At 37.6% G+C, this 21,148-nt stretch overlaps 1 protein-coding gene across 9 annotated transcripts in view; it reads left to right on the top strand.

The window, feature by feature from the left end:
* The window catches only part of COL4A4 (collagen type IV alpha 4 chain), a 113,492-nt gene that overhangs the window by 39,343 nt on the left and 53,001 nt on the right, over positions 1-21,148 (top strand). For all 9 annotated transcript variants that reach the window (XM_074314188.1, XM_074314146.1, XM_074314163.1 and 6 more), the window contains 14 exons: positions 2,489-2,557; positions 5,145-5,180; positions 6,544-6,606; positions 6,958-6,993; positions 7,212-7,253; positions 8,540-8,620; positions 9,423-9,476; positions 9,803-9,862; positions 10,736-10,780; positions 11,085-11,138; positions 11,988-12,057; positions 12,620-12,724; positions 16,287-16,451; positions 20,188-20,277. In XM_074314188.1, coding sequence (XP_074170289.1) covers positions 2,489-2,557; positions 5,145-5,180; positions 6,544-6,606; positions 6,958-6,993; positions 7,212-7,253; positions 8,540-8,620; positions 9,423-9,476; positions 9,803-9,862; positions 10,736-10,780; positions 11,085-11,138; positions 11,988-12,057; positions 12,620-12,724; positions 16,287-16,451; positions 20,188-20,277 — 970 coding nt within the window. The remainder of the gene's footprint in view (positions 1-2,488; positions 2,558-5,144; positions 5,181-6,543; positions 6,607-6,957; positions 6,994-7,211; positions 7,254-8,539; positions 8,621-9,422; positions 9,477-9,802; positions 9,863-10,735; positions 10,781-11,084; positions 11,139-11,987; positions 12,058-12,619; positions 12,725-16,286; positions 16,452-20,187; positions 20,278-21,148) is intronic.

Below are 21,148 nucleotides of genomic sequence, written 5' to 3'. Positions count from 1 at the left end.
TGAACATAGAGCTCAAAAAGAATTTCCACACTCACATCTTTCTGGTGGTACCGTGTTCCCCCCAAAATAAGACCTGGCTGGACAATCAGCTCTAACGTGTCTTTTGGAGCAAAAGTTAACATAACACCAGGTATTGTATTATATTATATTATATTATATTATATTATATTATATTATATTATATTATATTATATTATATTATATTAAAGACCCGGTCTTATAGTAAAATGAGACCAGGTCTTATATTAATTTTTGCTCCAAAAGACACATTAGAGCTGATTGTCCAGCTAGGTCTTATTTTCAGAGAAACGTGGTATCAAGTAAGAAACAACACCCAACCTTCATTATTAAGCTTCTCAGCCACCCTTTGTTTTCAGACTCAGCCAGTTGAAGGCTCTAGTGCAGTCCGGTGAGTGCATGTCTTTTGAGCTCTTCAAATTGGGTCAAACTTCATTCTACTGAGTGTCTATGAATATTCAAGAGAGCAGGGGTTCTCCATTTTAGCTGTAACACACATGCAGCACTGATCATGGTACTGAAGTTTGTCTCGATGGTCTCTTTGCAAAGCAGCTTTCTTTCCTCTGACTCATTTCATGTATAGGCAGCCCTCACTTTGCATAGTAGTGTGAGACCTTAACCTAAGCTGAAACCACACAAAACAAGCTTACCACACAATGGGAAAAATTACCATTGTTCTGTGTCCTTTAAAATGTTTTGTCAAAACATTAAAAACTCTTATTGTTCGTTATAAATATATAGGGAAATTTTTTAAAAAACTAATATTTATTTAGTACATTGTAATTTACAACGTTAGACGCATCGATAATTAGAGTGTTTTCCTTCTTTGTAAAGACGTGTCAAGAGTAGTTTGAACAAAGCTCGCCTCTTCTCATCATGTAACTTACAATATGAAGTGAATGTTTCTATGCTTGAATGACTTGTCATACTGTTTTCTAAGTTTGGATCAGCTTCCAGTGTTGTGAAATATTTCTAAGAGTTTCTTTAACATGAAATTATTTTGCCTGTGTCCCTTCCTCTGGCACATCTTCGTCCTTCTTCTCACAACCACTTCCCTTTTCTAAGGTTGATAAATTTGTCTTCACTAAGTTCTTCTGGCTGGAATGACAGCAGCACCAATATTCCCACAAATCAGTTATTTCTCCCATGGCTCCATTTATGTTCCGTTTGAATTTCACGTCCAGCATTATCATTTTCCATTTCTTCACTTCTTTTTTATCTTTGTTGGCCAATTCCCTTCTTCAGTGTTCTTATGAGCTGTCTTTTGGGTTTTTCACTGTGAAATAAGGGGGCAACACAACTACACACTTTGCTGTGTGTGTGTGTGTGTGTGTGAGTGTGTGTGTGAGTGTTTTGTGTACTCTAATCGATATGCAGTGACCAGTCACGGACAGACTTTGAAAGCAATGATGTGGTCAGTCAGTGATTATGATTTGCATCTGTTACGAGCCATCTGCGCACCGATGAGCTAGCAGTAACATTTGTACTTAATGTAGGTACTCAGTGAGTACACAGTAATAACTGAATTTTGAACCATTTGGCTGGAGGACTGGTGCTATTTAACTTAACTGTGGAACTGAAATCCATGTATATTAGAACTGTGCTAAGCAAGGCCTGTCTGTGCAGGCAAATATGATTTCTCAAGGAAGCTGCTGATGGAACTTACCGTTAAACCGGAAGGGTCTCCCACTGGAAACCAAGTCAGGCATTCTTCTAAGAGGGATTAACCGTGACATCAGCATGTCCTTTGTAGGAGCCTAACATATAAAAATGGTTAACATTTTCATGTGGGAACCCAGTTAAGATATATTAATATAGTAAGTAGAATAATTAAGATAGTAAGTAGGAAAACTTTGGGGAAAAAGAATACATTAAGGTATTTCATTAACTTTTTAAAAATGCCCTAAGTAAACTTGCAGCTACATACAAAAAACTTCCAAAGGGAACATGCTGATTTTTAAAAGTTCTTCTTATTGTGGGATGCAGAGGCTCTATTTTAAACACAAATATTGAAATGGATAAAATCAATTTTTAAAAACTATTTCTAGGGCACATTATTAACTGACAATTGCAAAATTGTTTATTTGTAAAAATAATACTTGTGTATTATATGGTGAAGGAAAATGCACTATTCCTGCTAAGTAATTAATAAATAGCTATTAACATATTAGTATATATTATATATAACCTACAAATAGATACATTATATATTTATATATATACACATATAAATATAAATGTATTAGTAGATACTCTGTATTTGGAGATTTCTTAATAGATTTTAACCGAATACTGAATGACTATATACCTTAGAATCATGATAATAATAATGAAGAGAGTAAAGAAATCTCCATTAGTGAAACATGACTACAATGCTAATTTTATTGGTGAGTAATATTGCACATAGAAAAGAAAATGCTGAAATAGTAATATGCTTTCCTCCTCTCTTAAGTGAATATTTTATTTTCAGGGCCGGCCTGGGGAAAGGGGAGAAAAAGGAAACTCAGTGTTCATTTTAGGTGGCATTAAAGGTATTCAGGTAAGCATTACAATTATGGTGAGTTTAAAAGAACTTTTTTTCCACCTAGGTAAACCCATGCAGGAAACACATGGGCTGAGGTTTCCTTTGAAATGTCCCTGAGCATGGTGGTTTTTGTCATTACCTTGACCGTCTATGATGGCGCCATACTTCTCGAGTGAAGGCACTTGGCTTTAGTTGCTCTGGCTATAAAATTTCAGTATCTCCCACCGATTCTTGCAGAATTCAATTCATTGTTTCTCAGCTGTGGCACTGTTGACCTTTGGGACCACATAATCATTTGTGTGAGGGCTGACCTGTGCGTTGTAGGGTGTTCAACAGTAGCTCTGGCCTCTATCCAGAGTGCTAGTAGCACCCTTCCCACCATCCACAGAATATCTCCAGACATTACCAAGGGCCTCTGGGAAGAAAAAGTACCCCCTGTTGAGAAGCACTGACTTATTTGTAGTTAAAATTTAACTTTAGTACTTGCATTCCCTTATAATAGAAGTCACCACTATTGAACTTGAAAGTTATGGAAACATTACAGCAGTTGCCCTGGAAAATTAAATGCTTTTGTGTTTTTAGCAGAGAATGCTATACGAATATTCAGAAGTAAACTCTTGAATGACCACCTCATCTCTCTAAGATGAGTAGCCATGGGTAAGCGGAAGGAGATCGCTAGATACGCTAAATCGAGAGGAGAGATACAGTACATTTTCAAGACGTGGCCATTCGTCTTAAGGAAGAATATTCTGCAGCAATTAGATAAAAGTCCTAGATTCTGCCACTAGATCCTGAGTTTCATGCCACCCAGAGTGGGCACAGCTGAGTGGTGATCCTTTCAGTGAGCTCACAGTATTTGTTTGTGGCCTCTGCATCCATTCGTACTTGTTAAACAGCAAGAACTATGCTTCTGTTTACGGCTCACCTGATGGTTAATAAACTTGGCATCAAAAGCAAGGTCCCTCTAGGAAACAGCATGGTGTTTAGGAAGGAGAGAACTGACTCTTGTCTACTACTGTGACTTTCAGTAACCCCCTTGACCTCTCATTTTCCTTATATGTGAAAGAAAATTAAAGCGATATCTACCCTGACTTCCTCTCGGTGCTGATGACTTGTTATAATAATTTATATTACAGCATATTGTAAGCCATAGTTGACTATACAGTATTAGTTATGGTGAGTATTTTTTTGTAATTGTGCAAGAGAGAACCAGTGAGATGGAAGCGGAGATGGATATAGAGAATTCCTTATTTTAAAGAGAAATACCTAATAAAAGTGGTTTGCAGATCAATAACCTTGGAGAAACAATGGTCTTAAGAGATCATATATCTATGTCACATTCATTCATATCGTTACTATAAAAATAACAAACAGCAATAACACGTGTTGGCAATTATGTGCAGAAATTGGAACCCTGGGGCATTGCTGCTGGGAATGTGTGTACTGTGGTCACTGTGGAAGACAGAATGGCAGTTCCTCAAAAAATCAAATGTAGAATTGCCCTATAATCCAGCAATTCCACTTTTGTATATATACCCAAACAAAATGAAAGCAGGGACTCAAACAGATATGTGTAGACCCATGTTCATAGCAGCATCATTCACAATAGCCAAAAGGTGGAAGCAACCCAAGTGTCCAGTGATGAGTGAGTGAATAAACACAAAGTGGAGTACACATACAATGAAATATTAGTCGGTCTTAAAAAGGAAGGGAATTCTGACACGTGCTACAACATGGATGAACCTTAAGGTTATTATGCTGAGTGAAATAATCCAGTCACAAAGGGACAAATACTGTATGATTTCATTTATCTGAGGTTCCTAGAGTCATCAGATTCGTAGAGACAAGAAGTAGAATGGTGGTTGCCAGGGTTGGGGGAGGAGAAATGAGAGATAGTATTCAATGGGTACAGAGTTTACATTGGGGAAGATGAAAGGTTCTGGAGACGGACGGTGGTGATGGTTGCACAATAATGTGAATGTACTTAATGTCACAGAACTATGCACTTAAAATAGTTAAAATGTAAACTTTTATGTATATTTTACAATGTATTATGTTTTACATTATTTTAAAAAAGAGCCTGTACTCAAGAGAATATACACCCTTTGATCCTTTAAAGTAGGTAGTCTCAAGGAGAGCCACAAGGCAGCAGATCTGCACAGAAGCAGATGGGAGAGAATTTCCACACGAATTCCCTTCACATCTGCTCTAGGGTGATAAAAGGGGCGAGGTATCTGTAAAGGGAGGCTGCGTCTGGCAGTTAGACCAGGTGCAGTTTAACTGTGATGTAATGGGACCATTGGATTGAGAATTGAGACCATTTTAAACGGAAAGATGAACTCTCGTCTTGATTTCCACATACTTATGATTCCATCATCTTTCTCTGGTTTCAGCTGAGTAGAAGCAGAATTCAGACCTAAGAATGGAGGCCCCAAATCACCTCCACACAGCTTTCCACAGTTGTCTTTTCAACACCGAAAAATTGAGCAGACTGCACAGTTAGACAGCTCAAGTAATGTCTGTGTGTGCTCCCACTTTTCCATCACGTGTGTTTTAGGAAACAGTGTTGCTCTTCTAAAGCAATGTGTTGTTATTATTGCAGGGCGACAGAGGGGACCCGGGACCTCCAGGCTTACCAGTAAGTCTCGTGAGCGGGCACGTGCTTCTCTTTTCCCAAATAGCCTATGGTCCCCACTGGTTTGTATCCCAGCAGGACCGGCTACAAAATTTGCGAGGTCCTCCCAGCGCAAAATGAAAATGTAGGTCCCTGTTAATTTTTGTTCAAAAATCATTAAGAATGTCAAGGTGGTGACAGCAGAGCATTAAATCAAGCATGAAACCCTGTGTGACTGCGCAGGTCACACACCCACGAAGCCATCCTTGAATCTTAGCAAGCTTTTGATTAACTTGCTTGCCTATCTTTTAATCATCATTTGGTTTTGCTCAGGTATATACAGTCACTTAACATTCAGAAAGTGAAGTCAGCTTAGAAATATGTACATAATATATGTCAAGTGAAAATGATTTTGCTCTATACCATTCTGCCTATGGAATCAGTCACTTTGTATTACATTTAATATTTTGCCCTGTCCTCATCTCGCTGAAATTTGTAAGTCAATGCTTATATTAGTCTTTCCAATTAATCAGTGTTCACAAGATTAAAATGGAAAGTAATTTTGCCTCCTAATAGTTAACCTATAATTTTGCGTGGTCACTTCTGGCTGTAGAGAGGATTGCTTGCCTAGGTTGCTGTCCTTGCTGCTCTTGAAGCTCAGTTCTGTATAGTTAATGAGATACCTTGATGTCGCTTTTAAAATAAATACCCATTTGTCCTCCAGGAAAGCGCAACTTTATTGCACACTTGCCTTGCAAATCACTGGACCTGGGCAGGGCCAGGGGAGAACGGAGAGCCTCTCTCCACACTTTCAGGAATGCCCAGCTATCACCTGTTCTTGTGAATTTGGGTATAAATTCATGTTGCAACAATTACATGCTGCAGAAAATTGTTTATGACTGAATCATCTTGACTTTGAATTGGAGACCACGTTTCTATTTGCATTGATCTGACAGGTCACGTTTAAAAAATATATTAAATAATATACATTTATATTTTAATATTAATTAATGTTAATATTTTAAAAGCACCCTAATGTGTATCAAATTTAAAACATATATGGAAGTTAGGAGTAGCTAGTCACCAGTTTTCTTTGTTCTCTACTTTTGCTATTATAAGATTTACTTGTAAATAAGTAAGTAGATTGATCGCTGGGTCTTAATTTAATCCTAACATAGGAGTTTGTTACACCTGCCAGAGAGCTGCTGCCAGGTGGCTCTGTGCCCTACGGCCATGCCAGAGCTGCTGTGAAGATGCTGCAGCAGGCATGTGTGCCCAGGGCTGATTTCTGTGGAGACTTTTATTCACTTGGGATTACATGCAGCTCTTGCTGTGAACGATGATTGTGATTTTTGGTAACGAATGCACTGATTTTTCTTGTGTTTAGGGACCCAGGGGTTTGAGAGGCCCGGCAGGTCCAGTGGGATATCCAGGAGAGCATGGCTTAGCCGTAAGTACAGCACTGCTCATTCTGTCCCTCTAAAAAGCCGACCTGACATTTGAATACCACAAAAAAAAAAAAAAAAAAAAAAGCAAAATCACCATCTTGGGGTCAGGTACAGGTGGGTTCTTTGGGCGATTATCACCTGATGCATCAGGGCACACCCGCCATTATCGGTGTGAGTGCCCTCTTGAATCACAGGTGTTCTGGGGGTAGCAAATAGCCCCACCATGATAGGAAGTCCCACACGGGTGTTTTAAAATCAAGGGTTTTCTAAAGAGGAATCTGGGACAACCAACGGCAACACCTTCTGATTTCTGCGACTGACATGTGATTTGTGTGTTTCTGCTGTTGATTTAGGGACCTCCGGGCCAGGCTGGGAGTCCAGGTTTGAAGGTAGGTGGCCGTGAATAAAATACACATACAGCCCATGTACCATGAGGTAAGACAAGTACCACTGGGACTTGTCAGAATGGTGTCCTTCCTCTTATTAGACTCCCCAAAGTCTTTAATAAATGAACTTCTAACAAATTGTGTAGCCAGAAGTTGTGCTTGTAATTACTTCTTTAATATTCAAAAGCGATTAGATTTATTTATTTATTTTCTATTTCCAGGGTAATCCTGGTGTAGGAGTAAAGGGGCAAATGGGAGACCCGGTAAGCATCCCCTTTTGTACGGAGGAGCAGATGTTAAAATGTATGTGCTGCCTGGGTTGTGGAGGCTGGTCTGATGGTCACTTAACTGGGTTCATTATCTAGTCGATGCCCAATTTTAGGGCCAAGCATTTTTCTTTGTTGAATTACTATGGCACCATTACCTGTGGTTCTAAAATGACAGTTCTGACAAAATTTAACACTAAATTCACGTTAATTTATGTGACACACTTTACTCTAGCAATTGAACAAGCAATTGAATATTTATGCTAATACATCCAGGCTAAAGATCTTGTTTGATTACTGATTTGTTTGGCTTAATTTCACAATTTCATCAAAATTTCAAACTCCATGCATAAATAAAAACATAAAGAACTAGAACCAGAAGCATTTAGCAACACACAATCTCCTACTCCTTCCCTCCCTCACACTCACAGTCCTTGACACTGAAGCATGAAACTTAGCAAGGACAAGCTTTAGAAAAGTGTTTCAAGATGGCAGCTCATCTGGAAACAATCTGAATGTCTAACAGCTGGTGAATGGCTCTTTCAACAATTGTGGGCAAATAGTTCAAAAACTGTGGCATCTACTCTGCGCCAGGCTAGGATCAGTGCTGGGTGTGGGGATTTAGCAAGACAGACCTGATCCCTTTTCTCATGGAGTTCCAGTGTGGTTGGGTGAGTTATGGGACAGCCGTTTAACAAAATGACACAATTGCCAAAAATATATTGGAAGACTTTATGATGTGGGGAAATGCCTATGATATAACGTTGAGCAGAAACTACAGGTAAAAGGAAATTATAAAATTATTAAAATTTAAATAAAATATAAAGATATAAAATATGTTGTATATTTTTGTTATGTTTTTATATAGTATTATTCTATTCTAGCATATTTTGTGTTTAACACATCATTTGGTCACATGTATATGTACATTATGCACATACATATACACACGTGTGTATATGTAAATATACATACACACACACACACAGTACATACACACCGCAAAGAACTACACCAAAGTTCTAATGGAGATTGTCTCTGGATGGTGGGCTTAGGGGTCATTTTTAGTTTTTAAATTTATTTTTAATAAAAAGTATGCATTACTTATGCAAAACAATAAATATTTAAAATTACATCATTTATTTGCCACAACTTTAATTTTAAATCCATACACACAGGATAGTAAACATTACATCATAATATATGGGTGAAAGTCTCCTTGGTTTCATATTTTATTTCAAAATAAAGTTAATATGAAATTCCTATTGATTTTTCCTTTAAAGGGTGAGGTTGGCCCGCAAGGTTCTCCTGGACCCACCCTACTGATACAGCCCCCTGATTTTTCTCTCTATAAAGGAGAAAAGGTAATTTCCAATCCGTATGTTACTTTGGTAAAATAGTAATGGTCAACATCGCTTGAACACATACCTGTGCCAGCCAAGTACTGAGCCCCCACACGCATTATTGCATTAATCCCAAAGCGACCTTAACAGGTTGGTATTCTAAGTAGTCTCATTGTACAGAGTTGAAACATGAGGCTTGGAAAGGTTGCCAGTATTCTCAAGTTCACCTAGCTGCTGAGTTGCAGACCTAGCTTGAGCTGCTAAATTGTGACATGTCCTTCAGCAATCATGCCCCACTAATATGATCTTTGCTATGTGGACTGAAAAGACCACTGGAAGTCCAGTTGTCCTTTAGATGTTACATATGGACTTGATGTCTTGATAATAGAAAATGAAGTGATGCGTAGAACTGGGCACATGATTGACTCTTGGCGAAGACGGATTCCTCTGTCAGCCTCCAGTTCTGATGTTACTGGTGCCACATGTGGGTTCTGTTGTCAATCTCGAATGACTGTATAAAATTTCACTAATGTGCTTAAAAATGAGACCCTCCTCTCAAAGGCTACATCCTGAGCTTGCATATGCTGCCCTTGCTCTATGGTTGTCCCTCACTGTACCCCGTGATGCTCCACCTGTCACAAAGTATGGCCTCAGTAGTGTCTCATTTATAAGTGCACTTGGGTCTTAGTCGCTAAGTTGAAGAGTAACCCTTTATTTCAAAAATTAGTAAAATAGTTGTTGAAAGAGGTAATTTCTGAAAGAGATGGAATTCAGTAAGTTAAACAATAAGAATAAGCCAGATGATGCTCATTGTGATTTTTAGGGTGTAAAAGGAATGCCTGGAATGGCTGGACCTCCAGGACCACCAGGACCTAAGGTAGTTTACTAAAGTAACTTGTGTGTGTGTGTGTGTGAGTGTGTGTGTGTGTGAGATGTGCTATCTTAATTAAAAAAAAATTTTTTTTAAATGGTTTCTGATTTAAAAAAATTTTTTTTTTGCATGGTCTTTATCATTGCTTTAAATGCTAATATATATTATTAGAATTTTTCACTGTTTTATCATGATCCTGTAGGGTACATCTTCTAAAGTAGTTATTTTCTTTAACATGCTGGCAATAATTTTTATTTCTCATTTTATTTTTGCATTCTTTATTGCTACAGTATTGTTGCTTGAACCCTTCTAAATGTTGCCATCTCTTTAAGGGGGAGCCTGGAATTGGGGCAAAAGGAGAAAAGGGCATCCCTGGGTTCACGGGCCCTCGGGTAAGGATCATTCATGCTGTCCTTAATGTCAATGTGTTCGGAGGCATTTCTCTCTTACATTTTTATAAAACTAGATCAACATTTCTGAGACCTCAAGAGTGGGATTATCTCAAATAGGAACAATTTATTTTGACAACAAGAATTGTGAAACCACTAAATGTCCCAGAAAACCATTTCCATTGACACCGTTTAGATAAAACAGGCAAGCAGAAGATAGAAGAATGGGCAGGAAGGAAGTGACAGGATTATGATTGTAGCATTCCCTGCCTTGGAATTGTTCATTTAAATCCATTTGATGAATGAAGGTACTGATCTAGGGGCAATAGCTAGAAAACACACACACACAAAATGAGGCCTCAAACATCACCACACGTGTCACTAATGGGATCCCCATTCATAGTCACTATGGAGGCGACGTCCCAGCCGGCATGGGCATTGAGTGTATTTGGCTCTAGATTTAGTACTTAATGGGACAACATTGGCTTCCATGGTAATTTTTATTGCTGATCAATGCATAGAGCAACTATTTATCTCTAGACAAATTATACTGCAAAGACTTCAAAGATATTTAGCCTAATGCAAGAATTAAGTTAAACTAAAAAGCATGAGTAACAACAATAAAAATATGTTCCTAATTTATAGCACTGGCAAGGACATGAAATTAAAAAAGAAATAAAACTAATAAGCAATTAAAATGGTAAATGTTATAAAGAAATGGCATATATTTTATATTTATTTCCTTTTATTCAACTATCTTTGCAGATAAGATTAAATACCCATGGAGCAGTCTCATAATGTGAAAACATGATTCCTTGAACTGGTGCATACATTTTAATTTAATTCTGTTGGTGTTGATTTTTGTGAATTTATTAGGGTGACCCAGGCTCCCATGGATCTCCAGGTTTTCCAGGATTAAAGGTAAAGGTACACCATTATGGAGATGACAAATACAGTTCATTAGTAAATGCAATTCACTGTCATTCCAAAGTTGTACCACCGCAAACATGCACTCAGTAATTGGAAAGAGAGACACATTCATTTTATGAATTATATGATTTAGTTGTGGGTGCAAAAACTAAAGCACAAAACTGATACAACACAAAAGCAATGTGGAGATTTTGCACAGAACCTCAGTGAGCATGTGTTGTTCAAATTAAACAAGAATGAGATCATTTGTCACCCAATCACATTTTTTATAAAAGGCATGTTTCTGGTTTTGTAGGGGGAAACAGGACTGTTTGGAGATCCTGGGCCATTTGGATTTCCTGGCCCAAAGGTAAAAAAGTTAGCCTATTTGATTACTGCCTAATAAAATTCCACACACAATGCAATATGTATTACAGAACTGTACACTTGAAACCTGTAGAATTTTATTAACCCATGTCACACCAATAAATTTAACAAAAGTATTTCAACAAATGATTCAAAACTGTAACTTTTGAAAGAGACAGAGTTAATTTTGTATATATTATTTTTATAGCATGTTTAATGATTACATTTTACATTTGAGCAACAATTATTTTGAAGGTGAATGGTGGTGAAAGTTTAAAAAATTCCACCGGGGTCATATAGTATCACGATTAAAAACGGAGGGAGTTGTAGAGAGCTTTCTGTTTTCGCCACCACTGAATTGTTTTCTTCCCTTTGTAACCTCTGTGACCCCATATTCAGCACTTGCTCAGGAAAAGCCATAGTGACATGAGAGAGACACAATTAAGGGGGACAATATTTGCTGTTAAAATAAAATGTACACTCAGATCTTGTAGGTGAATAAAATATTTGTCCTAGAATGCCAAGTTAGACATTAATGCTCATTGTATGTCTACGAAACTTCATGGTTTCAGAGGTAGCTAATTTATGAGCATGGAATCATTTTGTTGGAGTTAAAACCATTTTTTTCTTTTGAGAGATCTTGGCCAGATGGTTATGTACGTCTGTTCATATGTAGGAGGTCAGATGCCTCTGTTTTTTCCTAGAAACCTATAAACTATTCATTTGTCTAGTCAGCCTGTAATCTTTATTTCTTATATGAATGTACTTTGGCCCCTCTCATATTTATTTAATGCTAGGAAACATGAGAAAATATTAATATTTCTAAGAAAAGTGAATGAATGAATGATTTCAGGGGGATCCTGGAGACCGCGGGCACCCAGGACCACCAGGTGTTTTGGCAACTCCACCTTTTCCGCTTAAAGGTTTGTGTTTCATTCGGTTCCTCCACTAATTATTTGCCAATGGGATTTGAGTGGCCCTGACAGAAGAATCTGGCCCAGTATTTCCATAGTTTGTACACTAAGAAGGTTAAATATTTGAACTTGAGCATGAATGTATCATCACACAAGCGCAGGTAGAGATATGTATCTTGGTTCACCTCTATCAACACAGGACATCAAATTTTATTTTAGTATGTAAACTCTATGCTGGGATTTTATTTTGTCACCTTTCCGAAAGTCGGGTTGTCCAGTTGTTCATATATGTATGTGTAAAACCATTTGACTAAGACCTAGCCAGATGCTGCCTCCAAGAAAAGAGTGGTCTCCATCAGTGACAATGATAACACTGCCCAAAGTTTATGTGTCTGCAGAGGACAGGCAGACACAGGGGCTCAGACCTAAGATAGAACATTTAAAATGTGGTGAGAAACTGCTAAAGAGTCTCTTAGTTGTTCTTCAACAAGCCTCGCAAAAAGTAATTGTATATGAAATTTAAAATGGAGATATTATGCCTCTTATGTTCAAATGTCATTGTGTTTTGCAGGTCCTCGGGGGGATCCTGGGCTCCCAGGACGCTATGGAGAGATGGGGGATGTTGGACCCCCTGGTCCCCCCGGCCCCCCGGGTAGACCAGGGGACGACTGTCCAGGTATGACTCCACTGGCGTTTATAAGCCAGGGCTGCTAGATTCTTGTCCACACCAGCTGTGCTCAGCTCCAGCTGACACTGAAATCACCTTAGGAGCATTGCAAAAATGCTAAGGGCTGTGCCTACCCCAGACCAGAAGGTTGGACTCCCTGGGGGATGGACCCAGGCCTCTGCTAGTATAAAAGTGCCCTGTATTTCTAATGTACAGACAGGATGAAGGACCACTGAACTCAAACAAATTAATCACTTACTTGGAAGAGATCCATGTTCCCGGACTGCACCTCAGAAATATTCAATCAAGATCTCAGGGGTGTGGAGAAGAATATGTATACATAACAGGCTTTTCACAAGCTTATCACATGCACATAAGATTTGGAAACCACTGCTGGGGTTAGAGTGTTTCTTCAGGTCCTTCCCACCCTCTTGGAAGGCTCTCCATGTTGATGTCTATTGTCAAAATTGAGTTATTCTACCTAGGCCCCAACTGAAATCTCCTACATGCAGTGTGGAAATTCAAATTATGAATTAAAGCATAAAATTTTGATTCAGCCTTAGTTAGAAATACAAACCAGCCTCTCCCCTCAAAACAAAACAAAACACAAAAAGCAATAAACAAACAAACAAAAAATCATATATCTCATGGTAATATTTGATGAAGAACCTGGAAAATAATTCTGTTGACCTAAGGACTTTAAACTCCTTCAAGTGCTGTGGTGGTTAGTATTGCCAGTAAGATTAGGAATAGAAATTTAGAGGATATTCGCGTTCTGTGAACCCAGGGGAACTGATTAAACATGTGAGGAGAAAAGTCTTGAATAAATGTAATTTATCCAGTCTGTGTCTCTTGTTAAATTTACTGAGAAGGAGTGAAACGTTTCCTGAGATATTTAACTATTAACTGCAAAATTCTTGTTTAATCTTTCATGAATCTAGCTTCTACTTTGTAGGATCTGATGGCCACAAAGGTAGTAGAATTTTGTCTAATTCATTTAATCTTTAGATATCATAGCCTTGGCCTGACTGACCCAGGACTGTATAAATCATATAGAGTACTCTGTTGGTCAAAAAGCACTAGACTCTGGTCTCAGATTTCTCCTTTCGGGCTTGTTTATAATAAAATACTGTTTCCAGCAGATTGAAACCAAAACCCCATGGGAGTAAGTGACACATGTGCCTAACAGATTCAAAACCAAATATAATAGGAAACCTCTTAATTCCACAAGCCCCCACCCCTTTTTATTTTAAAAAAATTAACCCAGTGGCTTTCAAATCTTGACTACAACCCATAGTAAGAATAAATTTTATATTGTATTGCATTTATATTACATCATACACACACATACGTGTATCCACATAGGCATATAATTAAAACACAAATTTCACAAAATAATACCTTTGTGAATATGATGCACTACATTTTCTATTTTATTCTTTTCTTTTGAAAAAAAAAGTTGAATGATGGCCACAACTTAATTGATTTCATGCTCTACAAATGGATAGCCAAGGCTGCGATATGTTTTACACTATAAGCCATTCTCGCTCTTGGAAGTTGGTTGAGGATTTTCCCTGGCACTGGGACAAGGCAGCATCCAGGTCCATCCAGTGACCGACTGTGGAGATTCTGAGTCAGCTCTTAGGAATTGCATGAAGACAAGATGGCAGCCAAGTCCACAAAAGCACACATCCATTTTGTCCTAACTATACCAATGTATATAGCCTTTATTATGCATGTTTATTGTATAATCACCTGCAGTATTTACCATGAGATGAGCAGGGTTTTGGAGTCAGACACCTGTAATTAAATCATCACTTTGCCACTTAATATAGTATAGTGAAATAATTATGCATTTATACTACGAACTAAAAACATTCCAGATTCTATTACTTATAAATTGTGTGATCTTGGCATTTGTTAAACCTCTCTGTGCCTCAGTTTTCTCATTTACAAAATGGAGTTTTTGTTCAGGGTCAAAAGAAGTAGTAGGTATACAGCCTGGCATATAGTAAAGACTGTATTAACTATCATTATTATTATTATTACCCATCTTTGGCCTAAATTGTCCATGACTTATCTATAACGTACAAACTTTTCACAGTTGTTTGAGGAGTCAAGACGACGTGTGAAAATATATCAAAGCCCCAGCACATATGCATACAATAATGAAAGCCATTATTTAACTAGCATGCTATAATACTGATTACTGACAGGGTTTTAGTTGTCTATTTCTGAAAAAATTATCCAAACCTGGTGGCTTAAAATAATGACAATCATTATATTCCCTTTCACTCTTTCTGTGGTTCAAGAAATCAAGAAGGGCTCAGCTGAGCAATTGTAGATCAGGGATTTTCATATGCTTGCAGCCATATGCTGGCAGCAACTGGAATATGCAGACTGGCCAGGCATCTCCCTCCTATCTCTCTCATATATCTCTGTCCACACAGGACCTCTCTGTGTGGACTCTGTACTTAATTTAGGATTCCTTACAGCATGGGAGCTTCAGAGCAATGAGATTGCTTCTATGGTGAGTTAGGACTCCAGTCCCCAGCATTTCAGCCCGCAAGACAAAAGCTGAATCACATTTAATAATCGAGCTTTGGAAACCGTTTAGTGTCAGACCATCATGCTCTATTAATTCAAACAGTCACAAAAGCCCACCACATTCAAAGGGAGGGAGACATTCCATTTCTTGATAAGGGAGTGTCAAGGTGCTACAAGAGTGTGAGGGACATGGTAGCCATCTTTGAAAACCGCAATCTTCCACAAAGAGATTCTAGAAGCAGCCATGCTTAGGAAGACACAGGTAGGAGAAGTGTTCACGCTCCCAGGAAGGCTTCCAGCTGTCTTTAAGCCAAAGCCACCAGAGAGAAGGAATAGGAAGGAGGTCAAGGGGAAGCAGGATGTGGCTGCTGCTGCATTACTCACTTTGACCTCTGAGCACACGGAACATCTGATCGTTCAGTGAGCATGTGCCATCGCCAAACATTGCACTAAGCTTCTTATGTAGATTATTTTATTTAATCCTCAAAACAGGCCTTTGAGGTAGATATGAGGATTAAAGAAGTTAAATAACCTACTAAAGTGCCTGTGGCTAGAGAAGGAGAGGCCAGGTTCAAATCCAGCACCTCTATGTTTCCCTACCAGCTTTGGTTGCTATTGTATTAATATTTTATGTCCTATATAGATGATTATGTGAGTCCATATTTTTATTCACTAAATGTGCTAATGTGCTTATTCAGATTATTTATTACCAAGTTATCAAGTTGGAAAGATTGAAAAAAATAATTTTAATAGAATAATATATATTTCTCTCCTAATAACCTTAAAGAGTGGGGAAAGACGAGAAAATCTGATTCTCAAACATGTTTGTTTCCACTTAATGTGCTTGCTTCATCGGAGGTGAGGCATTTTGGTAACTGAAATATTCAGTTATTTTTTTAATTACATTTTTTTCCTTCAAAAATAAAATTCCACAGCCTAAGGAAAAATGTACTGATTTGATTTCTTCAAGAGAAAAGTTTAATCTGAATGTGTATGTAGTTTTCATTCTTGATTTCTCTTGGAGGCATGATGGGACACCCTGGGCCTCAAGGGCTTCCTGGTCATCCTGGACTTCCAGGGGAAGCTGGTATACCTGGAAGACCTGATTCTGCTCCAGGAAAACCAGGGAACCCGGGACCACCTGGGTTGCCTGGACCACCAGGGCTGCAGGGACCTCCAGGATCAGATGGTAACATGCTCCTCATTCACATTCACTGTCATTTATGTTGATATTTGTAGTGGCATTCAGAAAATATGACTTTCTGAATGTTTTAAAAATAATAGTTCATGAACCAAGTTAATATTAATACTACAAAAAAGTAAACTGATGTTGGACTATCACATCAATTAAAACATGAAAATATTTGGTGAACAATTTAAGTGTGATAACAGAGTTTTGCAAATTAATATAATTTTATTTTTTAAATGTAGTTTTAATTTTTATCAGAGTTATATATGGACATGGCTTACAAGCCAACCAGTTCTACAAAGCCAGTTATGAAGAACTGCCATCCCAGACAACCCCTTCTCCTCTTCCTTCTTGGATCTTTTGTTATTTGCCTCTATCTTGCCATCCAACATACTCGTGTTATTATTTGTTAATTTTTCAGTTTGAGCATTATCTTTTGACTTCCCGCTATAAAAGATGAATTTAGCCCTTTTCAGCCTCCCTCACAACCACACGTGTGCACCTTGGAAAATATAGTTATAATCATAGTTTTGGTTAAATAAATATTCAGTGTTTACAATAAATAGTTTTTAAGTTCTATTCTCCAGTGAAGCTATATAAAACTATATATTATTACTTTTCTAGCACAACCTTTTGTTAACAATTGTCTTATTTTCTTTATTTGTGTTTTCCTTGGTTTTCAATGTACTTATTGCTAGTTCAACCTCAACCCACCTAGAATGGTATAAATCTCCTGATAATACATTATATAACTCATTAAATATTCTATCAATATTATGTCTTTGAATAAACCTCTCTTGGAGCTTTTTGCTTTTTGACCTGTTCAAATTAGGTCAGGTTGCATTTTTAATTTGCTGTTGACACACTGTCTTAAGATCTTCCTTTACCATTATCCGGGGAGTGAAATTCTCTCTCTCTCTCTCTCTCTCTCCTCAACCCCCATAACTCATATATTTCTTTTAATGATTAACTTTCTCATTATACTTCCTGAGGAAAGGTATAAATTTGGAGGCTCTTGTCTGAAAATGTCTTTATCCCACTTGTGGAATTTGATTGATAGTTTGGCTGAGTATAAAATTCTAAGTTTAGAAATATGTTTCCCTCAGGTTTTTGAAGGCATTGTTTTCTAGCTTCCCATGTTGTTACTGAGAAATTCAGTAACATTGAAATATTTAATCCTTTGAAATATTTTTCCTCTCTGAAAGCTTATAGTAGTTTTTCTTTGTTTTCACAGTGATTGGCCTTTGTGTGAGTACATTCATATTTATTTGCAGGTACTTAGGTGGCAGTTTCAATCCAACACAAATTCTACATTTCTGGATAACTTTCTTGAAGTATTTCTTTGAAGATATTCTCTTTTCCATTTTCCCCCATTCCCTACACCCCCCGGACTCTATAGCTTTCTCAGAGAATCCATTCAACATGTCCCTTTTTCTCATCATCATTATTCTTCACCTTTTAATTTTTCTATAACACTTTCTGGGAGATTGTCTCAATTCCATCTTCCAACTTTTCTCCTGAATTTTAAAATTTCTGCTATCATTTCTTTTCTAGTTTCCAAGGATTTGGTTGTTGCTATTATTCTTTTTTAGTGTTTCCATTTGCAGCAGCCTGTTCATGTAAGGATGAAATGCCTTCTACCATCTGATTTTTAAATTATGTAGTTTCTTTTAAAGTTTTCTTCTTGTTGCATTGTCTGTTTCCTCCAATTTTGTGTTTGTGTGTGTGTGTGTGTGTGTGTGTGTGTTATTTTGTCCTACTGCAATTTTTGAGAAGGAGATAACTGTTTCTTTAACAAATCATCTTGTTTGAGGCCTCACTGTCATTCTTTTTCAGAGATACCAATTCCTGAACTTTGGGAGAGATTTCTTATGTAAATTGTGTTCTTTCTTCACTTTCCTTCCTTTCCTTTTTTTTTTTTTTTTTAAAGATTTTATTGGCGAAGGGGAACAGGATTTTATTGGGGAACAGTGTGTACTTCCAGGATGTTTTTCCAAGTCAAGTTGTTGTCCTTTCAATCTTAGTTGTGGAGGGTGCAGCTCAGCTCCATGTCCAGTTGCCATTGCTAGTTGCAGACAGTGCAGCCCACCATCCCTTGTGGGAGTCAAAATGGCAACCTTGTGGTTGAGAGCCCGCGCTCCAGCCGATTGAGCCATCCGGGAGCTCAGCAGCGGCTCAGCTCAAGGTGCCGTGTTCAATCTTAGTTGCAGGGGGCGGAGCCCACCACCCCTTGCGGGACTCTAGGAGTTGAACCTGCAACCCTGTGATTGAGAGCCCACTGGCCCATGTGGGAATTGAGCTCCATGTGGGGTGGAGCAGGGAGCTCCAACCGCTTAAGCCACTGGGCCAGCCCACTTTCCTTTTCTTTACTGCCTGGTTAGAATTCAGCTTTTTAGGGTCTGCTATCTTATTACATTTTTTAAAATTTTTTAATTTTTTAAAAAATTAATTTCAGGTGTACAAAACAATGCAATAGTTAGACATTTCACCCCTCACAAAGTGATAACCCCCTCCCAATCTATTGCCCCTCTGACATCGTATGTATCTATTACAACTCCATTGACTCTATTCCCTATACTATACTCCATATCCCATGACTATATATATTAAATTATAGTTAACATACAATATTATTCAGGTTCAGCTTCAGGTGTACAGTGCGGTGGTCAGACATCTACACCGTCCATGAAGTGGTCTCCCTAATAAGACATGTGTCCATCTGATACCCTACGAAATCTTTACAATATTATTGATTATATCCCCAAACTGACTTTCATATCCTCATGATAATATTATAGTTACTAATTTATGTTGTCTAATCCCTTCCCCTTCTCCCTCATCCCCAACCCCCCTTCTAGCAACCATCAGTTTTTCCTCTATATCTCTGAGACTATTTCTGTTTACTTTGCTCACTTATTCTTTTCTTTAGATTCCATATATAAGTGAGATCATATGATATTTGTCTTTCTCCGACTGACTTATTTCACTTAGCATAATGTTATTACATCTTTTTGCTGTTGTTTTCTTTCGCTTTTTCTTTGTCTCCCAGGCGTTTGTATACTATATATACATCATCAAAAGTTCTGATGATTAGAAAATACATTGTAGTACATATATATCTGTATATATATATCTATATATATATCTGTATATATATATATCTATATCTGTATAGATACAGATATAGATATAGATATAGATATAGATATAGATATAGATATAGATGATATAGATATAGATATATGTATATATTACTGTCTGTTACTTTAGGATTTAGGGAGAACAAGGAATTTATTGTTTGCATTTTATTTGTCATCTTGAATCAGATGTTTCTGAAGTTTTTCTTTTACAAGCTCTGCTTTACGCTTTCTTCATTAGGTAATAATTGATTATTAAAGGGGGAAAGATCTTTGTCACACACTTCCTCTTAGTTTTTTTCTATTTGTTTTGTTTTGATATTTTTTTGTTGTTGTCCATTATCTTCTTCTGCAACCCACGTAAGTAGAGCTGAGATTAGGGATGGCCTTACCAAAGATTACACAGCAGAAGCGTGCTGTGACATTCATACAGTCTACTTGTATATCTATTCTTAGAGAGTAAGAATCATAGGAAAGGAATAGAAAAAAGAATGGGGATGAGGGGGAGACATGAGTGCAAGAGACACTTCCACTTGTTCTGTAGGAGACATTCACAAAATGATGTGATTCTCTCGCCCACCCCCTTTCCCACTGTGAAGTTATATATTGTAGTGTTGGGCATCCTGGACCACCAGGAGTAAAAGGCAAAATGGGTCCTCCGGGAAGAAGAGGCTCAAAAGGAGAAAAAGGCAAGTATGCATCAGAGGTAGAATTCCTAGAAGACAACAACACATCCAGGGTGGGGGGCATTTGTGAAATGTGTAATATGGCATTTCGTTTAGATTTGTTACTTACCTTAGTTACCTCCTATGAGTACTCCACTTCATATGTGCTTATGATGTGATTAGAACTTACCAAAAAGTCAAACCTCATGTCTTAGAGTATAAAGGAGAAACTTTCCTGCCATGAAATTTGCTCCAAAGTGGTAACTTTTTTTTTCACGAGATCCTCTTGATTCCTTAAAAGAAGCAGAGATAGGACAGTATTGATCTTTTATTTCAGTTTCTCTCAGTGGATTTCATATTTCCCAAACTCATCAAACGCCTATGGCTCTATGTTTCTTTGCTCTAAATTTTTTGGTGCCTTTTTGACCAACTGGTTTCAGGTAGGTATGAGAGCTGAGGAGTTTGACTATCCTTAGAGACATTTTTTAAGATCAAAAGTTCTGATGATTAGAAAATACATTGTAGTGAATTATCAATTGTAATATTCAATGCAGTCAATAATCCCTCTTCATCTATTATTTGTTTCTTTAGATGATCAGGGTTTATATTCTAACCACATTTTTTGTTTTTTTGTTTTTTCTGTTTCTTTAGCAGGAATCAATTAGGAGACTTTTTAGTAGGAACCAAATAAGAGACTTTTTAAACTTTTAAAAATAAGAAGCTTTCTTATTCTTAAAGTTTCTTCAGTAGAATTGAACATCAGGTTTTCCTCTAGAATTTGTCAGGATGAGTTTATTAAGACTCAAAATACCTCACTTGTCTAGAAACAATATATCCCTCCCATCTAGACCAGGCCTAGACACCACTACACCATGTGCCCACACCACACGATATC

Source organism: Rhinolophus sinicus, linkage group LG01, assembly GCF_036562045.2.
Source record: "Rhinolophus sinicus isolate RSC01 linkage group LG01, ASM3656204v1, whole genome shotgun sequence".
Classification (NCBI taxonomy): Eukaryota; Metazoa; Chordata; class Mammalia; order Chiroptera; family Rhinolophidae; genus Rhinolophus; species Rhinolophus sinicus.
Note: the sequence above shows the minus strand (reverse complement) of the source record. Positions and strands in the feature narration are given on the sequence as shown.